We start from the raw sequence: 25,795 nt of genomic DNA, 5'->3' as shown, positions 1-25,795 counted from the left end.
CAAACCCCTCCTGGATCCTCCTCTTCTCCCTAGGCACCTGATAGCTTGTTCTCTCTCTCTCTCCCTCTCTCGCTCTCTCTCTCTCTATCCCTCCCTCTCCCTCCTTTTGTCCTACCCCTCTCCCTCTGCTTTCTCAATTCTGGGGTAATTTAGTCATTTTTGCTGAACAATTTCTTGTTGGCTCAGTAGTGTTTTAGTTCATTCTTTTGCATATTTGGGGAGCAAATAACTGTCCTTTTGCCCTTCTGGAGACCCAGCACTCTGCCTTGACTGAATCTAGATTCTTGGCACAGGCCTCCCCGGGTAGGTGCCCATCTCACCTCTGCCTTTTTCATGGTGCCAAGCACATAGTATGTGCTCAATGAGTGTCCCCCCCCCCCTCCAGCCCCAGGAAGAGAACATCACTCTAGCCTGTGCTCCCAGGTCCTCTCTCAACCCCCACCTCTCTTCTTTCTCCTTCTACAACTCTTGATAACACCCAGATAACTCAGAACAATCTCTCAATCGTAAAATTCTTTTAAAACATTTTTAAAGACTTGCTTATTTATTTATTTATTTATTTAATGTGTTTCACCTGCATGCATATATGTATGTATACCACATGTGTACTTGGGGCCCACAGAGATAAGAAGAGAACATCAGGTCTTCTGGAACTGGAGTTACAGACCATTGTGAGCCACAGTGTAGGTGCTGGAAATCAAACTGGGGACCTGTACGAGAGTACCAAGTGCTCTAAACTGTGGAGCCATCTCTGCAGCTCCTACAATCTCATGATCCTTAATTAATCACACATGTATAGTCCCTTGACCTTGTAACATATTTAAAAACTAGATAGAATGATTACAATAGATGCTGTTAGCCTATATGTATACTAAATTGACTAGTAAAAATTACATATATTTATCATGTACATTATGATGTTGTGAAATACATTGTAGAACTAGAAAAAAAATCAAACTAATTAGCATATTCACGACTTCACATTATTAATATTTTACATGCATAAAATATTAAGAGATACATTCATTGATCTAGCAGTCTATTATTTGTACTATATTTCATAGAGAGAAAGGCATCCATATATTAGGCTGCCTACCATGGATGTTAAGTTATTAAATGACTGTTCATATCAGTCAAAAAATAAGAGAGGAAAGAAATTTCACAAACAGAAAGTTACGTGAGTGTTTAAAGGAAGCCTGTTGAACTAAACAGTTGTCTATGTAGCTGTAATGGAGCTCTTAAAAAGAATACATTAGGGCTGGAGAGATGGCTCAGCAGTTAAGAGCATTGACTGCTCTTCCAGAGGTCCTGAGTTCAATTCCCAGCAACCACATGGTGGCTCACAGTCATCTGTAATGGAATCCAATGCCCTCTTCTGGTGTGTCTGAAGACCGCTACAGTGTACTCATATAAATAAAATAAATAACTCTTTAAAAAAAAAAAAGAGGGGGCTGGCAAGATGGCTCAGTGGTTAAGAGTGCCGACTGCTCTTCCGAAGGTCCCAAGTTCAAATCCCAGCAAACCACATGGTGGCTCACAACCATCCGTAATGAAATCTGATGCCCTCTTCTCGAGTGCCTGAAGACAGCTACAGTGTACTTACATATAATAAATAAATAAATCTTAAAAAAAAAAAAGAATTCTTAAAAAAGGAAAAAGTACACTGTAACTGTCTTCAGACACACCAGAAGAGGACATCAGATCTTATTACAGCTGGTTGTGAGCTACCATGTGGTTGCTGGGAATTGATCTCACAACCTCTGGAAGAGCAGTCAGTGCTCTTTTTGTTTGTTTCTCATTAAGGATGGTTGTAGCCACCATATGGTTGCTAGGATTTGAACTCATGACCTCCAGAAGAGCAGTCAGTGCTCTTAACTGCTGAGCCATCTCTCCAACCCCTACAGAGTACTTAAAATAAATAAATAAATAAATAAATAAATCTTTTAAAAGAAAAAAGAAAAAAAAGAATACATTAAGTTTGTCCCTGTGGACCTAAAGGGATGTCCTGAATGAAAGATTAGAGAGGGAAGTTACCTGGTGATTGTACTTTGATTTTTATTTATTCATTCATTCATTTTATTTTATTTTATTTTATTTATTTTGTTTTTTGATACAGGGTTTCTCTGTATAGCCCTGGCTGTCCTGGAACTCACTCTGTAGACCAGGCTGGTCTTGAACTCAGAAATCTACCTGCCTCTGCCTCCCAAGTGCTGGGATTAAAGGCATGTGCTACCACTGCCTGGTCATTTATTTATTTTAAATATTATTTATTTAATGTATATGAGTACACTGTAGCTGTCTTCAGACAGACCAGAAGAGGGCATCAGATCCCATTACAGATGGTCATGAGCCACCAGTGGTTGCTGGGAATTGAATTCAGGACCTCTGGACAAGCAGTCAGTGCTCTTAAATACTAGGCCATCTCTCCAGCCCTAATTTTATTTTTTAAGATCAAACATTAGCCCTTCGTATTTTTGAGCTGTAAGTCTTAGCTTCTTCATCTGTGAAAGAGAATGATAAAAGTATTCGACCAGTGTGACATGTACGTCAGGTACTTGAGAGTTTGGATGTGGACAAAGCCACACCATACTCATCCAGGGCCTAAGTGGGCAGAGTAGGATCAGAGCTGGGGTTAAGGGATGTTGAGAAGTGGTTATCTCTCTTGTATGTGTCTGCATTGCTGCAGCGGTGGAGGAATCGTTAACTGTAGTAGTTTTTTCTAACGTGTATTTTTTTTTTAATGTATGTATGTGTGTGTGTGTAGGTGCACATGTGCTGTGGCACACTTGTAGGGCTCGGAGGACAGCTTGCAGAAGTTTGTTGTCTCCTTCCACCATATAGGTTTTGGAGATCCAACTCAGGTTGTCAGACTTGGCTGTGAGCATCTTTACTTGTTGAACCATCTCTTTGTACTGTCTGGTATTTTATGGATAGATCTGGTACTATAACCAAATCTATAGACACTGAATGGGGGAAAGCAACAACTGAGAAACAGTCTATTGGCCTTATGTCTCCGCAGCATCTACTGCCGAGGCTGCGCCAAGCCTCTGTGTTGCACATGCGCGCTCCTGGACCGCAACCACAGCCATCTCCATTGCGATATTGGTGAGGAGATTCAGCAGTGGCATGAGGAACTAGGCACCATGACACAGACTCTGGAGGAGCAGGGCAGAACCTTCGACAGTGCCCATGCACAGATGTGCTCAGCTATAGGACAGCTGGACCACGCACGCGCAGACATTGAGAAGCAGATCCGCGCACGCGTGCGCCAGGTGGTAGACTACGTGCAGGCTCAGGAGCGCGAGCTGCTCGAGGCGGTGAATGACCGCTACCAGCGCGACTACCAGGAAATAGCTGGCCAGCTGAGCTGCCTGGAAGCTGTGCTGCAGCGCATCCGCACTAGTGGGGCGCTGGTCAAGAGGATGAAGCTCTATGCCTCCGACCAGGAGGTGCTGGATATGCACAGCTTTCTGCGCAAGGCACTCTGTAGCTTGCGCCAGGAGGAGCCCCAGAACCAGAAAGTCCAGCTGCTCACCAGAGGTTTCGAGGAGTTCAAGCTGTGCCTGCAGGACTTCATCTCCTGCATCACCCAGAGGATAAGTAAGGGTTGAGGCCATGCTCATAGGCAGCTAGTTTGCCATTTAAAGGCCCCATGCTTCACTGCTGCCCCCAAGAAGGCAAAGCTGAAAAGATGATCTCTATTTGATAGATGAAAGTGTCAGGTCTGAGGATCCAGGGGACAGAATAAGAGGGTATGCTGATCTGGTGTGGCAGGCACCTGGAGGAGGCACTTTGCAAACTTATAGGACTATGGAGTAGATGTGACTTTGTGAGCCTTGGGGAACAGGTGGAAACTGAGAAGCTGAGAACCAGATGTGGTATCATTGCAGCCCACTCTTGGCATCAGCCTTCTATGCCCAGGAAAAGAGAACTCAACCAGTCTGTAGGGTTAGGAGAGGAGGAAGCACAGAAAACCTAACTGTGAGGTATTTGGTCAGACACTGAAAGGAAGAGTTCCCCTAGAAGAAAGTAGCCATCTGCCAGCCTCTAGGTCCTAGAGCCTCCTTTACTGGGCTTTTATGATGTACAGAAGTGGTGGGCCAGTTCCTGACCACAAGTTCTGTCTTGCCCAACTGGAAGAGGATCCTGGGCCACATCGCATATCCAGAGACATGCTTGGATCTGAATCAAAATCCAGGAGCTGTGTCCCGAATGAGTGGGTGGTATCAAGTGGCTTTCCAGACAAAGACCATGAGTGCACATTTATTCCTTCAGAGTTTTTGTTTAAATCTTTAAGCTGAGACGTCATTTCTGAGCAGCTGTTGAGGGATGCCCCTTTTGACTCTAGGCAGGCTCCAAGGATAGGAGGACTCCCCCACTGGACCACATGAGCCATGGGCTTATAAAGATATGGTCCTAGAATGGAGATGGACTTCTATCTTCTCCATGTAGGCAGTGAATGATTCCCCAGAGATGCAAAGATGTGCATTTGGGGTTTAGAGCCAAAGGTAGAACCCAGTGCTACTGCCCCCCGCCCCCCATTCTATTTGGGTTCATGCCTTCAGCAGTCAACTCCAGCCCCTCTTGGAGGTGTGTTCAATAATAAATAGCCAAGAAAAGCATCAAGGACCTCCTCCCTGTCACTGTCCCAGCTAAGAGTTCTTAGTAGAGTGCTCTTGTGTTCTCCGTTGTGTTTTCCTCCCAGATGCAGCTGTAGCCAGCCCAGAGGCAGCCAGCAATCAACCAGAGGCAGCCAGCACTCACCCAGTGACAACCAGCACGCCTGAGGACCTTGAGCAGGTGAGAAGGGTTTGATGTGGGAGGAGAGGTGGCAGGGCACAGCAGGTAAATGCCTGGGAGTTTTGATATCCTGATGGAGGGAGAGTAGAGTGCCTGAAAGAGGACAGCAGGTCTGGAGCTCGAAAGAGGAGAGGGTCAGGGAAGGGTTGGCTGTCTGGTGCAAGGTTCCTAAATGCCCAACTAGCTCTTGATGGGCCACTAGCCAGTTCAGGAGGGGTCAGACCCAGGGGTGGGCAGGCGGTGAATGTAAAGAGTATAAGCAGTGGCCCTGTTGGATGTGACACAGGATGTACCTGATGCTCACACGGACTGCCAGAGCTGTTTTCTGGGGCTGGCATAGGTGGATCTCCACTCCCATGCACATAATTCTTGGACTTAACACTAAGAGTCAGAGCTCAACCCCACAGATTCCAGGGCCATCATATACCTAATAAACTAGTTGCTTAGGGTTGGAAAACACCCTTAGATAATCTCATGCTGGCATTACTTCTGCCGTATCCTTAGCTCAGCAGCTTTCATATCCAGGCCGTTGGGAACAGGAAGTGCATTGGTTCCTGTTTTGATTGCTCTGACTGAGCACTTCTCAGAGGAGAAACACACGGGTATCCTTTTCATTCTCCTTCATCCACGCTCATAGGCATGGCTCCCCTGCAACAGGATAAGCTCTCTCAGTTCCTTTCTGTGCCTGGCATCTTTCCCTCCCCAGCTTGGTCACTCTGTTACGTGTGACTGCATGTCAAGATGTGGGCCCAGAACCAGGCAGATCTTCTGGTGGGGAGCAAGGGTATTAAACCTTTTCTAGCTTTGCCTTGGGGCAAGCCATGGAAAAGAGATTGCTGTGGGTTACAGCAGTGGGGAAAGGCTTCATGGGGGAGGCAGGACTTTTGAGAATTTTAGAGCTACAAGAGAGCGTGGAGTGTAAAGCCTCTTGCAGGGATGTAGTTAAGACCCAGAGAGACTCAGATGTGAGGAAGTTTAACTTGGGCAGGGTCTTTTTCCATAAAAGTTCCTCGTTTTTACTGTGGTCGTCACCTGGGGGCTGAAGCTAGGACTCGGGAAAGACGTGGGTAGCAGTGTGTGGGAGCAAAGGTCCTGTGAGGCTAAACTATAGCTGCATAGCCAGTGCTGACAGGAGAGGCAGCTCAGGCTGACACAGCACTGCCCCATCCCCCACCTTAATGTCTCCTGCTTCTTCAACGCTAGTGAGAGTTGTATTGAGGAAACAGAAGTAGAGGCACCCAGCCTTGCCTGCAGGGATTTCCTGGCCTAAGTAGAACAAGAGCCTTTTATACGCCAGCAACTGCAGAGCCATAAAGGCAAAGATAAAATGGTGAAAATTCCTGCTCCTGCTCTGAGGATTGAATATATGGGGCTTGGAACATGGCAGGCAGGTGCCTAACCACTGGGCTTCCTGCCCAGCCCCATGCATAGTTTGCAGTTGAATATCTACCTTCAGTGCTTTTGAGGTAGTACCTAGGAGTGTAGAGTTGGTAAGCCATGTGGTGATTCTTCCATTAAAAGAGATTTATTTACTTATTTTATGTATATGAATGTTTTGCTTGCATGTGAGTGTACCATATGTGTACAGTACCTGCAGAAAGGTCAGCTGTCGTGTGGGTTCTGGGAACTGAACAACTGAACCCGGCTGCTTTGCAAGAGCAGCCATCTCTCTCTCTCTCTCTCTCTTTTTAAAGATCTATTTATTTATTTATTATATGTAAGTACACTGTAGCTGTCTTCAGACACACCAGAAGAGGGCGTCAGATCTCATTACGGATGGTTGTGAACCACCATGTGGTTGCTGGGATTTGAACTCAGGACCTTTGGAAGAGCAGTCAGTGCTCTTACCCACTGAGCCATCTCGCCAGCCCAGAGCTGCCATCTCTTGAGCTCCCTTTTCACTATTTGAGGAGTTGTTCCTGCTTCATTTAGCAGGACCCTGAACACCAACTCGGACATGGAATAGTAATCAAACTAGTATTATATTCATTAGCCATCCTTGTCACCCTCACTACTGGGTACTAGATACTCTTCAAGACATTTTGATGGCGTTCAGCAAGTGTCATTATTCCATTTTATGGAGGGAGACTGAGACCCAGTGAGTTTTAAGTAATTCCAATGCATGCAGTAGCTACTAGAGTTTAAGACTCGGGTAAGGCAAGCTCCCAGGAGGCTGGCCTCCAAGTTCCCGACTGCTGCAACTCTGTTGCTGCTGAGGGAAGTGTTGCTTTCAGCAGCAAGCAACCTGTCTGTAGAGGCAGGCAAGCTAGGCTGGTTGTCAAGCATATTCTGAGGATAGGCACCATGGTCCCGGAGGTGTCGTCCTGCCCTGTCAGGACACACACAGATTGAAGCAGTGCCTGGGTGCCAGCAGCCCAAGGTCAGAGGAGGTGACATCATGGAGACTTTTGGGAGAAATTACTTGTCCCAGTGAGCTCTTTGATTGGGACCAAGCTTACACCTGAGGCAGGTTGTAGGCCCAGGGTCATTGCATTTCTAACTTTTCTGTTACCTGCTTTTACAGCCCAAAGAAGTGCAGAGTGTACAGGCTCAGGCCCTAGAGCTGTCTAAGACCCAACCTGTGGCTATGGTAAAAACAGTGCCTGGAGCACACCCTGTACCAGTGTATGCCTTTTCAATGCAAGGCCCCACCTACAGAGAGGTAAGCCCCCACTATTCAGCACTGCCTCAATCTAAAAGGCTTAGACTCCAGCCAACAGTGAGGTGTAATTGGAGAATCTGGGCTTTCTCAGGCCTATATTTGCTCCGTATTCTCCATTGCTCTCAGATGCTCCCCATGGAAGCTCGAAATAATCTTAAGCCACTCTCAGCCCAGCTGGGATGCTGAGACAGCCAAAGCTATGAGATCAACCGAGACTGTTGGTCAGTGGCCATGACCAGTGCACATGGCGACCTGAGAGAGCCTCCTGTTTGCAGAGATATGCTCAGCATGGCCAAAAGAAGGAGAGTGAAAACATGCCACAAACCCCCTGTCACTCAGCTCAGTGTCTCAGCCCAGCACCACTAGAGGCACCCCAGTCACCCCTCTAACTTCCCACTCTTCAGGAGGCTTCTCAGACAGTCGGCTCCATGAAGAGGAAGTGCTCCCACGAAGATTGCTCCAGGAAGATCATCAAGATGGAGTCCACAGAGGAGAACGAGGACAGGTTGGCCACAAGCTCCCCCGAGCAGTCCTGGCCCAGCACTTTCAAGGCCACCTCCCCTCCCCATCTGGATGGGACTTCCAACCCTGAGAGCACCGTCCCTGAAAAAAAGATCCTCCTGCCCAACAACAATCATGTTACCAGTGACACAGGGGAAACAGGTAGGAGGATTAGGCAGGGAACACCTGTGTAAGACTGTCATGCCCTCAGATATCTGGAACACCCCAGGCCCCACCTCCACATTCTAATCCCACCTGGGCACTCAGAGCCATCAGGACTCCCATGCCCGAGCTGCTCTGAGCAGCCATTGAATATGGCACTGGTGGTTTACCCTGTGCTTGCTATGATTTCAGTGTGGGACACTGGAGGGGCTATGCCTTAGCCCTGCCTCCTTCCCTCCGAAAACTGCTAGTGCCAATCTCTGTGCTCTGGGGACATAAACACTCCATCTCCTCCTAGCACACACAGGACAGGGTATCTGTCATCCCCAGCCCATTGGACAAGGATTCTCCTGGATGTCTCACCCTAGCCAGTGGCCATTCCAGGAAGGATTTAATGCTGCCACCCCCTCTCCTTTTCAGAGGAGCGAGTTGTGGTGATCAGCAGCTCAGAGGATTCGGACACCGAGAATCTGGTGAGTAACACGGACTTCAGCCTAGGACTTCTGCCTCCCCTTGTTCAAGGTCCCAAAGGCCACAGCCACAGCAGGTGACTCTCAGGCTCACCTGGCACCTGGAAAATTTCCCAGCCAGGCAATAAAACCTAAGTCATACCAAGGACAGTCTGCAGGCACTAGCTGCATGCTTATTGCGTTCTGACCCTCTTTCTGCATCAGGCAAGAACACCTCTACAATGCTTGCTAGGCTGCTTTCTCCAGGCCATGTCCATCCTCTGTAATATCTTCTAGATCTGGAAGCGTCTCTAGAGTTTCTCTAGAGCTTCCTTGTGTACTTTCTATCTGCTAAGTACTCATGAGGAAAGGTAGACAAGAGTTCATTCCCTGGTTAATCAGTGAGCCGGGCATTGTGGTGACACACACCTTTAATTCCCACACTTGGAGGCAGAGGCGGATATAGATCTCTGTGAGTTCAAGGCCAACCTGGTCTACAGAGTGAGTTCCAGGACAGCCAGGGCTATGTAGAAGATTCTGACTGAAAAACAACAAAGTCAGTCGATGAAGGTTGGTGATAGGTAGAATGTGCCCATGGGTGACAAATAGTGGACATCTTAGAGTAGAAAGAGCTTATTTGGATTTGTAGTTTCAGAGGGTCAGTCCATGATCATCATGGTAGGGAGCTAGGCAGCAGGCAGCAGGCAGCAGGCATGGTGCTGCAGCTGGAGCTGAGAACTCACATCTGATCCACAAACACAAGTTATAGAGAGAGATGGCTAACTGGGAATGACATAGACTTTTTTTTCTAAAGATTTATTTATTTTATATATATGTGAACACTCTGTAGCTACCTTCAGACACACCAGAAGAGGCCAGCCATCAGATCCCATTACAGATGGTTGTGAGCTACCATGTGGTTGCTGGGAATTGAACTCAGTACCTCTGGAAGAGCAGTCAGTGCTCTTAACCTCTGAGCCACCTCTCCAGCCCCAACATAGACTTTTGAAACTTCAAAGTCCACTCTCAGTGACCCACCTACTCCAATAAGGCCACGCCTCCTAATTCTTCCCAAATAGTTCCACCAACCGGGGTCCAAGGATTCAAACATATGAACTTATGAGGAGTGTTCTCAGTCAAACCATCTCAGAAGCCCTATGCAAGAGTCTAGTTCATGTTAGAAACCTTTAAAGGCATCTGGTAATGAAACCCGTGACTCTTCTGTACCTGGAGGCATGTCATCAGAGACTAGGCTGTTACGTGTCCAGAGGAAGCAAAGCATGAGGAGAGTAAGAGGTTAGACTGGAGGTCTCTGTGGTCCCCAAGCTCACAGTCCACGATTCTATACTGGAGAGTGTACAGAACCCTCATTACCAGCAGTCACCTCCCTGCTGAGTACCTGAAGAACCTCCCACCTATGTTGGACCCCAGCAGGACCAGCAGTCTACACCACAGTGCCTGCCACCCACGGAGTTGGTCTTCCCATCATCCCACTGAGCAAGCTCTGACTCTTAAGTCTAGTCTTCCAGTCAGCCTTCCACTTGCCAGAAGTATGCTGCTGTCCTCTCTCAGATCTGCATTTTCCCACACAAAGCAAGGAGAGCCACCTTCCTTCATCACCCTTGGTAGCCTGTCCTCCAGGGGTACTGTACCTCGACATAGGGCTCCTCCTATTGCTCAGGCCACCACTCTGGCCACCACAGGGCTTCCCAGGCATCTGCTGATGCGCACACACAGAGAGAGGGCCATCACCACACTCTGCTGCATGCCCAGAACCTTCCAGTCCCTTGGACACTCCCTCCAGGGCTCCCTCAGGTTTCACCAGTGGCTTCTCCATGGCTTTTCAGCCAAATGCTTCTTCCATGGGTGGTGCTCAGGAATTAGGTCCCCCACCCCAGAGATTCTAACAGAGCCCCACGGGGGAATTTCCAAGTTCAAGGCCCTCCTTGAAGTCTTTGAAATTTCATTAGCACCACCAAGAAGCCACATCTCTACCAGTCCAGGCCTGGGTCCTCTATCAGACCGGCCTCTGAGAACCTGACTTCTTTCCTCTTCCGTGGCTGCTTGCCACCCCATCTCACTCTGCAGTCTTATGGCCAGATATCCCTGCCTATGAATGCAGAGATTCTGTCCATCCCAAAGCCTGACAGGTATGACTGCTCAATAAATACTATTTTTTTTTTTTTTTTTGAGACGGTTTCTCTGTATAGCCTGGCTGTCCTGGAACTCACTTTGTAGACCAGGCTGGCCTCAAACTCAGAAATCTGCCTGCTTCTGCCTCCCGAGTGCTGGGATTAAAGGCATGCACCACCACGCCCGGCTTTTTTTTTGTTTGTTTGTTTCAATAAATACTTCCACATAATCTCTGTTGTGAACCCTTTTCCCCATGGCCATCAGATCCTGTGCAGGATCTTCCCTGTGGTGCCGTTTAGCTTTCTTCCCGCCACACTGTGAACATCCAAAGTGGAAAGCAGGGCAAGGCCTCTACTATAATATATTCCATCACTGGTGGCTTTGAGGTCCAGCTCTTAGAGTGCAACCCTATCTCCCCAGTTTGTCTCAGACATCTCCCCGCCTCCCCTCTCATGGAGGAAAGATAGGACCATCTGCCCCACCCCACCCCTAGATTTCTTCTTCCCCTTCATGTCTTGCTTTCTTTCTGGTTGATTTCAACACCCACCATCTGACCTCCACTCCTTGACAACTCAAGGATCTTCAGCCTGTCAGTCACTTCAGCTGGCAACCATCAGCATGGCCACACTTCGTGCTTTGACACCATCTCAAAATGGACTGACTGCTCTGACTCAGACCACAGCCTCAAATCTGTCACCTCCTACCAGCTCTCCCTTTTTCAATCATTATCTCATGGAGCTCTGCTGGCAGAAACAACCACAGGAAGATTCCCCGGGGCCCCATTGACTCTCTGCTGCCCCCTGGAGACATGTTAGAGAAAAGCCACAAAGGAAGGCAAAGAACTAAGGACTTCTGGTCATGCCCTCCCGTTCTCATTTGGCTCCTCAGGGACACTTCTCTGAGCTTCATCCTGACCCTGACCCTAGCCTGTTGACTATACCTTCTGCTCCTGGTAAGAAACTGAAGCCCTTTTGGCGGTGTGGGAATTGTCAGCATCTGCTACCTAATTACAGATTTGTCTGCTGTTGGCACTTCCCTTCATCTGCCACTTCTGCCTGGTTGGAGGGGAAGTCTGTCTTCCTCTAAGACCCACACCTGAGTCCTGCTCCCCTGCTCCCCTGCCCCCACCCTGTGAGGAGGCTCACTCTATCTCCTGCTCCCCCGCCCTTGTGTCTTCTGATTCATCTACTTCCTTCTTGCCAGTCACTGCCCGCTCCCTGCTTCCCCCTTGGCCTAGGCTTCTCATCCTACTTTCTGCATCTCCACACCATGCCTACACCCTCTACCCATTTGTTGGCACGAGGGAAGCTCCAGGCCTCTCAGCACCGTGGTCCTAGATAGTCCCTAGCATTCCTGACTGGGTCAGCCTCTCCCAGAAGTCCATCTCTCTTTGCATTTCTGGGTGCTTCGTTCCAGGTCTCTTTGCTCTTGTAAAGGTTGTTTTTCTGGCTTTGATTCTGGCTTCCTTTCCCCTGTACTGGGTACAGTCTCTGGGTTAGGGCAGCCTGCTCTGACTAGTTGTTGCTCCTGCCTGCTAGACCAGAATGCCAGGGTGTACTGGCAGCTTTGCCTAAAGCCTTGTGTGTGTACTGTGCACATTCTCTCTGTCCCTCCCCCTGGATTACCACTCTACCCTCTGCAGAGGTGCATTGCTGAGGGCAGGGCACCTCTTGTAACTGTTTCTCACCTGTAGCCAAAATTTGGTCCTTGCCTTTCCGTTGTTGCCTATATTCTTCTGTTAGCTGGACATTACTTTCTATCTCATCATCTTTGATAACGTTCAAGCTACTGGCCCCGGGATGGAACTGGAAACCTAGGAAGGAACAGTGGAGAAAAGTATTCCAGAGGTTTCCCTGGGCATTGTATATGGTTGAGCTCAGGAGATGTCACAAGCACTATAGCAGGTGGGGAGAGGACAGTGAGATCCAACCATCCGTGGGTTATCAGGATCACCAAGGGAGGAGGGAGATACACAATTCAGGTTAGGAAGAGGTGATCATTGCTCACTGTGCAGAGCAAGCCTGGGGGTAGAAGAGTCCATTGCTTTTATGTGTATATATGTATATATATATATATGTGTGTGTGTGTGTGTGTGTGTATTTACAAATACAAATTTGCACTTTGCAGTTTGGAGGGACAGATAGTGCTTCAGGGTACCCATCCCTATCTTCCCTATCTCCTTTCTTGTAGGGCCTTTGTTTTACTTTATAATGAGGGGCTGTTCTATAAGTATTGGCCTGCTGAAGTGCCATCTTTTTCAAATGAGACAGTAGGGGTAGGCAGGCCTCAGAATGGCCTGCCCTGCATTTATGTCCATTACAAGACTTCCCTGTCCCAGGGGAGAGACCGTGCAAGGAGGAATGTTTCAGAAGAGCTCATCTTGCTGGATGAGGCAGCTGGGTCTCAGATGTGGAGAGAAGTCAGGTCCTAGTCTCTTGTAGAGCCCATGGGAGGAAAGCTGTGCTTAAGCTCTGGAAAGATGGGTGGGGCCCTGCACCTAGCCAGGGCCACTGTTTGAAGAGTCTTGCAGCAGAAGAGATAGGTAGTCTCACCCATTTTTTGTGACAGATGACTAGAGACCTTGACAGTATCAGAGCAAGCAGGAACTGGAGCAGCCTGTGGCAGACCCAGCAAGGATGACTGGCAGAGGAAGGGAGGCTCATGAGCAACAGCTGGTGTAGAGATGCCACCATGGTACTGATATGAGAGGCAGGTGCTTGACTGAGAATGTGGGAACCGTGTGTGTGTGTAAGAGCAGAGCTGCCTGCAGAAGGGCTGGAGCCGCAGGCACAAGGGTCCTAGCAGCTAATTACATGGCCTAGTTTGCTAATATCTGTGCCTTGTCTCCAAGGCCTTTAAGAGCCTTGGAGCTAGGAGTTAGGAGTTTGTGTCTGTGAACCCCAGAGACACACGTGTCTCACTAAACTGAGCCCAGCTGTAGCTGAAGCTTAGGCGTGAGAAAGTTCTTCAGGATCGAGACTTTTGCTGAGCATCAGTGGAAGATTCTAGATGGCTCCCTAAGCTAAACACTGGCTTCCCAAAAGGAGTTGACTTTTGTCTGTTCAGCTTGTCATCAAACAAGGCATGAATGTCCGTGTAGACCGGAGCTTCTCAAGCCTGGCTGTGCACCGAGGACTTTAAGCAACTGCACATTGCTGGATCCCACCCCCATAGATTCTATGTCCCATGAACAGCCTGGACTTCCTATGCTACTAAGGCCTAGCCAAAATCAGGCATTGCTGAACGGGGGCATTCGGTGTGTGGAAGAGAGGAATGTTCCTTTATTTGGAAGGGGGTGACATTTAAGTTAGTGGGTGTGATACAGAAAGGACAAGAAAGACTGGCTCTCACCTCCATCGGAGAACAGGGAAGGGAAGAGAGCTTATGGCCCATGGTGACACTTAAGTCTCCCATCCCGGTCCTTGGTCTCTCATCATCTCACTCCAGTGTTGTTGTTGTTTAATTCTTTGGCCTTCTCTCAGTTGGTCTTACCCCTGCCTGCATGAGAACTCTCTTTTCTCAGCCCTATTCTCTCCTGCCTCCACTTCTCTTTCCCCCACAAGCAAGTTTCCTGATTTTTTTTCCATCTCTCTTCCTCCTTTCTTCCCTCCCTCCACACTCAGCTATTCTGATATTTGGAATAAGATGGATGAGTGAGGGCTTCTGATGTGCCCAGAGACTCCCTTGCTGAGCTAGGAGGGAGAGATGCTGGTCCAGATGCTGTGTGTTCCCTTCCTATAGACCCTTGTTTTTAGAGATGTCTTGCTTAAATGGTCCATTTAAGCCAAGTTGGTTTGAGATTTAAGAGAAGAGGCGAATAAGGAGTTTTTAGCCACCTAGCTCAAGTACATGGTGTACCAGTGAGACCAGCCTCTGCCATTAGTGCATGGCAATTCCTGGGGGTTTGGGGGAGTGTGGGGGCTGTGCCTGGGCTAAAAAGACAGATCCTGCCTTTCCTTTAGCCACAGCTCAGAGGAGGGAAAGGGGGGCATCCTGTTAGTGAGATACCTACAGGTTCCCTCAGAGAAGGCAGATCTAGAAATGAGGTTTCCTACCATAAGTGATGAGGCATGAAGATGAAGGCAGTAACCAGAAGGTAGAGCTGTGGAGCGCTCCAGGTGTTCTGCTCTGAAGACTGCCTTCAAGGCCTGAAGGGACATCGTCAGGAGGAAAGAGTCAGGTGGGCGCACCTGGGGCCCAAAGGGGCTTTTGGTGTAAATGCTTGAGGTCAGAAGGAAGATCTAGGAAGAGGCAGTCCGTGTGCGATGTCACTGAAGACCTAGGAAGAGGCAGCCCGTGCATAGACGAATTGACTGGGCCAGTGAGGCAGCTCTTCAGCATCTGGAGAGGGTGAACCCAGACCAGAGAAGGGCATAACCAGGGTGGCTCAGCTCTGCCTACCAATCCAAGTGTGAGGATAGACACTGGGAGTCTAAGGACAGAAACCCGGAGCAAGAGTGCAAACTCTGGAGGCCACTCCAGAAAATGACGTAATTTTTCCGTGGGGAAGAGAACAGTCTCCTGCTCTCAGCTCGAAACTAGGAAGATGCCTCCAGAAAGGCCCTCACAGGGATGGCAAAGCAATGTGGGGTGTCTGGGTGTAAGGCGGGCTGGGAGGAAGTTGGGGTGCCTGATGCAGGACTACAAAATATAAGTTGAATGAAAAGCAACTTCCTTTAGGAGAGCCCAGCCCTGGTTCGCTTTCTAGTGAGCACCACAACTTCTCTTGGCTGAAGGTTTGTGAAAAGCAAGTGTTTTGGAAGGGTGGGTGATAACCGCCACGGCCAAAGGTACTTATTTCAGGTCACAGCTTGTAGTCCATCATCCAGGGAAGTCATGACAGGAACCCAAGACAGGCACTGACTCAGAATCTGTGGAAGAATGCTTTTTACTGGCTGCTGTTCTTCCTGGCTAGCTCAGCCTGATCTCTTATACACCCAAAGACCGTGTGCCCAGGGATGGCACCGCTCTCAGTGGGCTTTGCCCCTCCATATCAATCACTACTTACGAAGGGAGGCATTCTCCCCACATTGTAGCTCCCCCATCTCAGATGACTCTAGCTTGTGTCAAGTTAACAAAAACAACAACTAGGGCAGCAGGCATGTTAACTCTCTCTGCAGCCAGAGGTGTTCTCCAGAAGCCACAGCCCTGGCTCATGTGTGCAATCCTTACATGAGACACATCCGGTTCACACCTGCATACACATTTGTGCGTCCCCACTACTCCACCCTCTCCTGCGCACAGAGAGGCTCTTACTGTGCAGGCGGGTATCATCCCTACAGTTTCCTGTGCGCACACTTGCTCCAGAGCGCAGACTTAACCTCGCCTTGGACCTTCAAGGCCTCTGAACTCCTGACCTGTTGGCTTCTTTGTGTTGCAGTCCTCCCACGAGTTGGACGATAGCAGCAGTGAGTCCAGCAGCCTGCAGCTGGAGGGCCCCAATTCCCTCAAGGCCTTGGATGAGAGCCTCGCCGAACCCCACTTAGAAGACAGGACCCTGGTTTTCTTTGACCTCAAGATTGACAATGAAAGTGGGTTTCCCAAGACCTACCTTACCTCTTTTTAGCTTAGTCTCTGAGTCCCCAGGGAAAATGCAGGTAGAGCCACTTCTAAGGCTCCTGCCAGCCCCTAACCAGCCACGACAGCCAGGTGGACAGAGGACTCTGACACACCTGAGATACCAAGTGCTGCCATATCTGCCTGGAGTAGAACCAGGACGTGAGAGGGAGATGTGTAACTCCACAGATTCACTTCTGACAAAACCTCTGTGGAGAGATTGGGAACAGTGTATAGGCCATAGTTGACCTTTTAGAGACAGGGTTTCTCTGTGTATCCGGGGCTGTCCTGGAACTCACTCTGTAGACCAGGCTGGCCTTGAACTCAGAAATCCGCCTGCCTCTGCTTCCCAAGTGCTGGGATTAAAGGTGTGAGCCACCACTGACTGGCAGTAATCTACTCTTGACCTTTGGCTGTGACCACACGTTTCCTAGAACAGGGCCCAGATACATGAGGAAACCTGCAGAACCCAGGTTACAGAGAGTTGCGACTCCTTGTCCTGGAAGCCCCTAGTCTTCCTCTCTGTCATCCTTGCCCTGGTTCCTCAGCTCTGACCCTTTACTCAGCCAATAGTTATGGGCCCTGTATTGGGGCTAGCCCAGCCATCCAGAATCATCAGGTATTTCCATAGCACACACACACAAAAAAAAAAAAAACCCAAAAAAAAAAAAACAAAAAAAAACAAAACCCAAACAAACAAACAAAAAACCTATCTTTGGGCTTCAGGAGGAGTCTCTGGGCAATGCTCTTAAGGGATGCAGCCCAGAGCTCTGATCCAGCAGGGACTGATGGGGTTGGAGGTAGGAACAGAATAGAAGGCGGATAAGAAACACGCGGGGTCTCTGTTGTAGGTGGAGGCTGAGAAAATACAAAATGGGCAGAATTCTAAGGGTTGGGCAAACTGCAGGGCAGGAGGCATAGGAAGAGCCAGCTTCAGGACGGGTGAGCCATCCCCGCCCCCTATCGGAGCCAGGTAAGAACTACATATGGAAGATACTTGGTTCCTGCCAGCAGGCTTCAAAGTGGGATTTCTAGACAGTGGGTCAACAGCCCGATCCCTTGCACTCAACCCAGTGCCTCCTGAACCCTGAACCTCACCGTGACCTTCTTTCCTGCCTAGCCCAGAAAATTAGCCAGCTGGCCGCGGTGAACCGGGAAAGCAAGTTCCGTGTGCTCATCCAGCCCGAGGCCTTCAGTGTCTACTCCAAAGCTGTCTCCCTGGAGGCGGGGCTCCGGCACTTCCTCAGCTTCCTCACCACCATGCACCGTCCCATCTTGGCGTGTTCTAGGCTGTGGGGGCCGGGACTCCCCATCTTCTTCCAGACCCTGAGTGATATTAACAAGCTGTGGGAATTCCAGGACACCATCTCAGGTTTCTTGGCCGTGCTGCCCCTCATCCGGGAACGCATACCCGGCGCTAGCAGCTTCAAACTTGGGAACCTAGCCAAGACCTACCTGGCGAGAAACATGAGCGAACGCAGCGCTCTGGCTTCTGTGCTGGCCATGAGGGACTTGTGCTGCCTCCTTGAGATCTCCCCAGGACTGCCGCTGGCCCAGCATATCTACTCCTTTAGTAGCTTGCAGTGTTTTGCTTCCCTGCAGCCCCTAATTCAGGCCAGCGTCCTGCCACAGTCCGAGGCCCGCCTCTTGGCCCTCCACAATGTGAGCTTTGTAGAGTTACTGAATGCATATCGCACCAACAGGCAAGAAGGCTTGAAGAAGTATGTCCACTATCTGAGCCTGCAGACCACCCCGTTGTCATCGTCGGCTTCCACCCAAGTTGCCCAATTCCTGCAGGCTCTTAGCACCCACATGGAAGGACTGTTGGAAGGCCATGCCCCTGCTGGGGCAGAAGGCAAAGCTGAAAGTAAGGGATGCCTGGCCTAGCGGCTCGGCACAGAGGGAGGGGCATCCCTGAGCTAATCCCCACCCTCCAGTACATTCCTAGGTCCTGGTCATTTAGTTCAGAACAGGTGTCCTTTCTCTGTGACCAAACTTACTTTCTCTAAAATTCCTGCAGCAGACACCAGAGGCACCCCAGACCTAGACCTCCCTTCTAAAAGCCAGAACCAGGAAGGCTTGCATAAAGAAGGTGTGGCCTCTGAGCTCTCAAGGGCCCCAGTTGCCACCAACCACCACCACAGGTGGCCTTATGGCTCTTCCTGGATGTTCGATTCATGTAAGTGACCTACCTGCTGATGATCCACAAATAATACTTTAGGGTGGCACTGACCGCTATACCAGCAGCCCCATGAGCACTCAAAGTGCCTTTCGAACCATAATGCCATCTTGAATTTGGGTCCTCTCGGCCCCAACTGACCAGAGGCCAACTGTGTTCACATTTATTTTTCTTAAAGTACTTTTGTTCCAAAGGGGCCTTGTGGCGCCAGAGAGCTAGGAACTGTGGCTCCGTCCATACCCGTTTCCACACACTGACCCTTCAGAGTTGGTTCTTTGTTTATCAGGCCTCCTGACCCTCCCTGCACTTAGCCCTTCCAAGGGACATCCAGTGGAGCACTGGCATCTCGAGCTTGGGAAGGTCTTTAGAATTAGGCTCTCTGGAGCAGGGCCTGTAGTGTTAACAAGTTCTCTGGGTGGTTCTATTCTGAGCACCCCTGTTGCCTCTGACGACCCCCCCCCCACCAAAGGGAAGCAGAGAAGCCCCTGGCCATGCACATTGAGTATGATGAGCAAAAGGCCAGAACTCCAGTGTCCTGTGAGATTGGCTGACCCGAGCGAGGTATTATCTCGGTCTTCAGCCGCTGGAGTTTCAGGGCTGGGCAGCAGGTTACTGGAGAGGCAGGCAAGAAGCGTCCTTACCTTCTCTCATTCCCCAGCTCTCATTCTGAGCCTTTGGTCCCTGACCTTATGGCCATCTTGGAGGTCAGTTGTTCCCTGTGGTTGACTGAACTGCTGTTGCTGTCCACATTCCACCCTGACCCATTCCCTGCTTGCGCCTAGGGTGTTTTCCAGATAGCCCAGAGTTCCAGCTTTGACAGCCTGATGACCTCCATTTTCATATGAATGATGCCTGCACCCCCACACCTCTGACTCATCCTATGGGTGTTCCAAGGCACCCAATGCTCCACCCTTTAATACAGTTTCTTATGGTTGTTGTGACCCCCAACCATAAAATCATTTTGTTGCTATTTCATGTCTGTAATTTTGCTAGTTCATGAACTGTAATGTAAACATCTGGTATGAAGAATATCTGATATGCGACTCCTATGAAAGGGTCGTTTGACCCCACCCCCAACCCCAATTGGGTCACGAACAACAGGTTGAGAACTGCTGCTCTAAGGCCTTCTGTAGAAGTCCATTCCTATCACAGTAAGGCTGAACTCTGAAAACTATCCATTAGAGCTCTGGTTCTGGGTGGGGATAAGGATGGGAGGAGAAAGGTTGAGACCTTGGTCTGGCTGTACTGGCAACGCGGTGCTGGGCCCATGTCTCATACCTTGCCCTCAGCCTATCCCTGAACTAAACAGGACCCACTGAGTCCCAGCCTCAGCAGGCTGCTTGTCTTCAGTTGATGGTGGATTAATGACAGAAGGAAGCCCCGCCCCTCACTGCTGTCAAAGCCTTCAGTAAACATGTGAATCCTGAAACCCTAACATTCTGATTGCAATCTCTACTCATCCCTCCTTCCCTAGAGGAGCCTTTGAGGAGCCTCTTTCCTGGGGACAAAAGGCTCTCCTAGACATGAGTGAGCAGGTAATCGCCCAACTTGGCTTTGGGGAAAGTCAGAGTCTGACAGAGCTGAGCATTGTCTCATCCAGAGCTAAGGACATGAGTCCTCTATTTCAAGTAGGGAAACCCAGGTGGACTTTGCTCAAGATGGTTCCCAAAATGAGAGGCACCAACTTCAAGAATTGCCTCCTAGGGGGAGGCACGAGCCAGAGACCAGGACCTGCAGGTCCTTTGCTGCTGGGAACTCTCCCATTTTCAGGTTTCTAGAGCTGTCGATAAAATCCTGTGAACTGAGAGCGAGGAGCAGTGTAGGAAATTGCAATGTGTGGTTCATGCATTGTCTTTGATATCCTAGACGGAGCTCAGCTTAGAACTTTCCAAGCGCCAGTGCACAGCGTTCTAGGGAATGGTGCTCCTTGGCTGGGTGAGCTGCCAGGCAAGTTTAAATATGCTGTGTGTGCCACATTTTTAAATTTTGTCAAGGTTTACCCACACACACACCAATCAAAACCTTATTGGTCTGGAAGTTGGGATTCCGTTTTTGGTAGATCGTGGTAGATCTGGTACTCCTAACTCCCTGGTCCTCAGGCGGCTCCTCTGTAAAATGAGAAAATGTATATTTTTTTACTTCATGAGATCTTTGCTGGAAATTAATGAGAAGGGTCAGTGTTTGTGACTTATGGGCTTATTTTACAGACAAGATGAGAGTTACCACTCTAAGAAAACAAACAGCAAGTCTCAGCAACATAACAAGAATACACATTGTGAGGCAGATGTATATGCAGCAGCACACTCATACATTAAATAAATAAAATTGGAAAAAAAAAGAATACACACTGTGTTCGGGGGAGAGGCTGGGAGGGAGCCAAGAAGAGGCACCACCGTGTCTTAGCAAGTGAGCAGTAGTTGGCTCTGTGTTCCTGATGCTCCAAATGGGAGAAGGACCTGGAATAATACAGATCGGGCTTCTTGGGGCTGCTTGGCTCGTTTCTGCCCTAACCCCTCTTTTGAGAACAAAGGCTAGCTCATGCCCTTGTGAATGTCCCTTGAAAGTCTGCTTTAGCCTAGCCCCAACCTGCACAACACCCAAAGGCTACCCAGGTGCCTGCTGTTCTGCTACCCTGGACCCTACTCCATTTCACCTTCAAAGTCTAACCTTGGGCCTGCCCCTCTCAGCAGATCTCCTTGGTCTTCTGAGACTCCCTGCCAACACCCTAGGTTTGTCAAGCTCCCCTGCATTTGGGTTTCTGCCTCATTTGTTCTCTATTAAGGGCACAGCTAGTTAGCATAGGCTCCCGGGTGTGGTACATTAACCATTAAGTCAGGACTGAACCGTCCCAGGTAGAAGAGGATCCAAGCTTACACTACCCCCAGCTTCTGTCAGCAGAGGGCACCACAGCCCACATGTCTGAGCAGAGGTTTGCTGGACCATTGTGCACAGCTTTGTTGGGGTTGGTAGCCTAGGCATAATGTGTCCCAGCCCTTTGTAATGTGTTGGGCATTGTGGGACAAAAGACGGCTTTAGGTAGCTGGCTCACGGAGGACAATTTTCAAACATCTAAGTCTTTATTTGAACACCTATCGAGAACGATTTTGCCAGTCTTGCTGATTTCTGAGGTACAGTTGCTCAGAATGCCACTAAGTTGGAATTCTTTAAAGGTATGCATATCATTAATATTAAGTAACTGTAAGCCCAGCAGAAACACAGGCACAGCAAACCTGTAAATGTGGAAGCGTTTGGAAAATGTTGAATCATCGGTGAAATTAGGACAGGGACCACAGGAGAGTGAGAGAGAGCTGAGCCAGGTAAGGCCGAAGTCGGAGTTGGGGGTGGGGTGAGTGGGTTAAGGTTGTCAGTGAGGAGACCATGACCTGCAGTCTACCTGGGGGTAAATGGTAAGATGTGGGGTTAGACCGGACTCAGGGTCACATCTGGAGCACAGGTCATGAACCCAGGGGAAATCTGAGCCACCATTCACTGGTCTCCAGGCATGGCTTTAGTAATGGAGGAATCCCCGAAGCTACTGAGGAACTGCTCACGTGGCACCCCAAGGCATGCTCTATCCCTTTCTGGAACCATCTTTTAGAAGCATCTCGAAGGCCCTCTGCTGCAGCTCCCCAGGGGGGCCAAGTCCACCAATCATGGGAACGACTGAGCCATGCACAGTTCTAAGGGCAAGAGCCCAGGACATCAGGTGTGTTCTTGGTTCAGTCTCCCAGCTGTCATACTAGGACTTAGCCACCAATGTCAAGTAGCTGCAACCCCTCCTCTCAGCTACACCGTTTCCTTACACCTTGGTTGCCTTCTTCCTATCAGTGAACACAGGGACCAGCAAAGCCAATATCTTGCAGGAGGTCAGCTCTCTTGCCTATGCAGGCAGAAGTAGAATTGACCCCAGAGGGAGCCCATGCCTAGGCCACTGCACCAGGTGTCTGGCCTTGAACTTGGGCGGAAGTTTCCTGTCTCCTTTCAGTGTCATCCTGATTGCCCAGTCTTGGGTGATGGGAAATGAAGGCCCCTGAAGCTCCCGTCTCCCTCAGCCTGGTACCACTACTGCTCAAGCTTATCCTAATTTCTTTTTAAATTTTAGGGCAGTGTCTCTCTACCTCTTTTTGTCATATTACTGCCACCCCCTAAGGAATCTTTTAAGGTAATTTTGTCCTATTTTCACATTCCTCCAACTTATGTGCTAATACCAGTTATGACAGGCCTTCTCTGGTACTTTTTCGATTTGCGACCTCTAAAAAGAGTGTTTTCTTTCATCCACAGCTGCTTGGACAGTGAGAACTCAGAGGCATGATTTCTGTAAGGTTGTCAGCTGCCTGCCAGGGATCAGTTTCCCTCTCCTGGGGGGTGGGGGTGCTGCCTTTGCTGAGGATGTACAGTTTCTGGAGAGACCCCATCTCCAGTTACAGTGCAAGTCGGAGCTGGTCATGGAGTGCTGTAGGGATGGGTATATGTGGAGAGCAATGACAGAAGATATGGGTGAGATCTGTGAGGACACGCCCCTTAGAGTATCGGAGGCCTAGTACAAGGAGGGCCAAGCCTGAGGCTAGGACTAGAGAATGGTAGGCAGGACCGTCATTAGCATTTGTCTCTGAACCCAGATGTCAGCTCCAGATCCACTGGGCTTAAATGAAAAAGATGCCTGTGGAGAGAAGGATCTAGAATTTCCACTCACTCTTCCCATCATACACACACACACACACACACACAAACCCAGGAAGTTTGAAAGTCCCTATCTAACCATAAAACATGTTTGTTGTCAAGTGAGGGGAAAAAATTCCTTCAGTCTTGGCTCAGGGAACTTCCTTAAACTCAGCTCAAAGGAATTCTGTCCTGGACCAGAGGGCAATGCGATTCATACATATTATAAATATCCTCAACTTGATAGCCAGATTGATTGCAAAAACCAGCTAGCTCACCGCAGAAAATTTCCGAAGAGCCAGCCAGTAAGACCAGGGGGGAAAAAGCGTTGTTTGCCTGATTATCTAAAACTGCACTCATATGCAAATTAAGGATGATAATAAATATTATATAATTCCTAAGAATTAAGCAAATACTAACCTTTAGCAATCAGCTAAAGAACACAATGAGAATCCACTTCTCAATAGAGAAGCCTGTGTGCTGACCGCCCCCCCAGAACAGGCTTTAGTCCCCCAATACCCTCCACTCTCTCATCCCCCACTTCTCTCCTTATTGTCCCCTCTTGCTGGATTCCATTCAGAATTTAGGTTCTGTCCCACCTTCCCAAGCTTCCTCGACAATGTCCTTTGCCTTAATGGGGTCACCACCTTGGTGGCAGGCTGGAGGGATTTATAGCAGCCCCCCCCCTCCCTCTGGCCCCCGCCTGGCTGGTAGACAGACATCTGCAGGAAGGTCACTTTCTCACAGTGCTGCAGACTTGTGGGTTGGATAGAGCCCCACCCCCTTACACACATCAGAGCAAATAAATACATCAAGTTTGCAGCTGGGTCTGGAGATAAGGAGGGAGGGAGATGAGGCACGAGAGCTCACACGATGGCTACACAGGAGCTTCCAGCCCTTTGCTGTCTTTCCAGCAAAGCTTATTTGGGGAGTTTGAAAATGGGTAGTGCCTGGGGGCGGGTTGTCTCTTGGGGAAGGGACTAGGCTGAGGGACTCTCCTCAGCTTGGATTTTTTCGGGACTGACATGAGGAAAGAGTGACTTTATCTGTTCAGGTGAAAAGATAGGAGGAATACTTAGCACAGGAGGGGAAACTGAGTCCAAAAAGGGAGAGAGGTTTTTTTCCCAAAGCTTCACAGGAGTTCAGCAGGGCTTTCAACCTATGAAGCCCTAATCTTCCCTAATGGTGGGCCATGCTTAGCCGACCCCAGGGTAAAACCACTGGGACTGACCTTGCCTGGCTGCAGAACTGGGCTGGTCTGTAACACACCCGTTCTCATCCAGGAAGCCTTTCCTTCATATCACATATCGTTCTCCCAGGCAGCAGCCTGACCGGAGTGCTCCTCTGTGAGGTCCAACGCTGGAGACCCCTCTAGATCTCCAGTGGGAGAGTTTAGCTGGTTTTCCTGGTAGATGTGGTCATGGCTCCAGTTCTGATGCCCCTGAACTCTGGAGGGGGGAAGTGGGGACCTTAAGAAAAGGCTACCAGTCACCCTTTCAGAGGCAGCCTCCCTTACCCCTGGAGAGACCTCATCTGCATAGGGTCTCCCAAGTAGAAGGCTTACCCTTGGTCACCAGGCTCAGCATACCTCTGCCATGGACTGGTCCTGGAGAGGGAGTGACTCAGAGCCACCATATTGCTGTTCCTTTCCCCAGCCTCCTCTGTTCCCCTGTGTCTTCTCTCCTATGTCTCCCTCTATTATAGAACCAGGGACAGGGGAGTGCAGGCCTCTGATGATGCTTGGTGACACTGGGACTCTTTCAGCCTGTCATCACAGCTCCATGGCACCCTTCTTTTTGACCTCTCTCTCCTGATCCCCTAAGGTGGCACAGGCTTTACCCAGACTTTCCAAGCTACTAGAACTGTGTACAGGCACAGAGAGAAAGATGCATAGGTGTTTCCAACCCCTGGCAGTCCTCAGCCCATGTCGGGTGCCATACTCCATCGAAGCCAGGCTCCCTTGACTGGAGGTGGGAGGAGCTCTGAGGGGTTGCTCTGCCTGGAAGCCCCCTGGGATGCAGACCCTGAAACCACACCATGGTCTGGCTCCCTCCTCCTCCTCCTCCTCCTCCTCCTCCTTCTCCTCCTCCTCCTCCTCCTCTTCCTCCTCGATTGCTCTCCCCTCTTCCCCTTCACTGCTTTCTTCTGGAGTATCCCTTAAGCAACCATCTGCACACAGAACATCAACGGTGCTTCTAGAAAACCAGGTCCAACGATAACGAAAACAGCAAGAGCCTATGGGAACCAAGAGGAAATGTGATTTTTTGTCCCACTCACTCTTGTGCTCCGCTGTACACTGCTCTGAGCTTCGGTGGGGCGGTGGATAGGAAAGAGCTCTGAGGCTGAGGAATAGAGGAGAGGGAGACCTCGGGGAATTCACTGTTGAAGAACTCTGAGCCCCTGTGTACTGTGGCCCCTCTGTGTGCCGTGAAGATCCAGATGACAGCGAGCTGCTGAGCAGGAGGAGGCCTCCCTGTGTCCCCTGCCTTGGTGGATATCACTGATCAGATTCTGACCTCTAGGAGAGGTTCCCCCACTGCCTGTGGACTCTGTGTCCACAGAGCAGTGTGTAGTATTTGGGGGGAAGGAATTAGCTCCCCAGGTCCAAGTGTTCTGACGACCTTGAGAGAAAAAGCATGCTCCAAGGAGAAGTCAAGAGAAAGGCTGGCCCTGCTGAGAGCATGAGGGAAGGGA

General features: G+C 49.6%; 1 protein-coding gene and 1 non-coding gene across 12 annotated transcripts in view; one reads left to right on the top strand and one right to left on the bottom strand.

The window, feature by feature from the left end:
• Pml (promyelocytic leukemia) overlaps positions 1-20,774 on the top strand; it is a 32,618-nt gene extending 11,844 nt beyond the window's left edge. The window contains exons 3-11 of one of the 11 annotated variants that reach the window (XR_003947814.1): positions 3,020-3,600; positions 4,706-4,800; positions 7,325-7,462; positions 7,867-8,125; positions 8,546-8,598; positions 16,088-16,238; positions 17,389-18,130; positions 18,284-18,442; positions 19,225-19,877. Coding sequence is in view for 9 of the 11 variants with exons in the window: in XM_006510860.2 (XP_006510923.1) it covers positions 3,020-3,600; positions 4,706-4,800; positions 7,325-7,462; positions 7,867-8,125; positions 8,546-8,598; positions 16,088-16,238; positions 17,384-18,130; positions 18,284-18,442; positions 19,225-19,259 (2,218 nt within the window). In the remaining 2 variants the exon portion in view is untranslated. The other 10 variants (XM_006510860.2, XR_003947816.1, XM_006510861.2 and 7 more) reach the window with 10 other exon arrangements.
• On the bottom strand, positions 16,699-16,803 carry Mir6385 (microRNA 6385). The gene has a single exon (NR_105806.1). It is a non-coding gene; the product is annotated as a microRNA 6385 (primary transcript).
• Positions 20,775-25,795: the final 5,021 nt, after the last annotated feature.

The sequence above is a fragment of the Mus musculus genome, chromosome 9 (assembly GCF_000001635.26).
Source record: "Mus musculus strain C57BL/6J chromosome 9, GRCm38.p6 C57BL/6J".
Lineage (NCBI taxonomy): Eukaryota > Metazoa > Chordata > Mammalia > Rodentia > Muridae > Mus > Mus musculus.
Note: the sequence above shows the minus strand (reverse complement) of the source record. Positions and strands in the feature narration are given on the sequence as shown.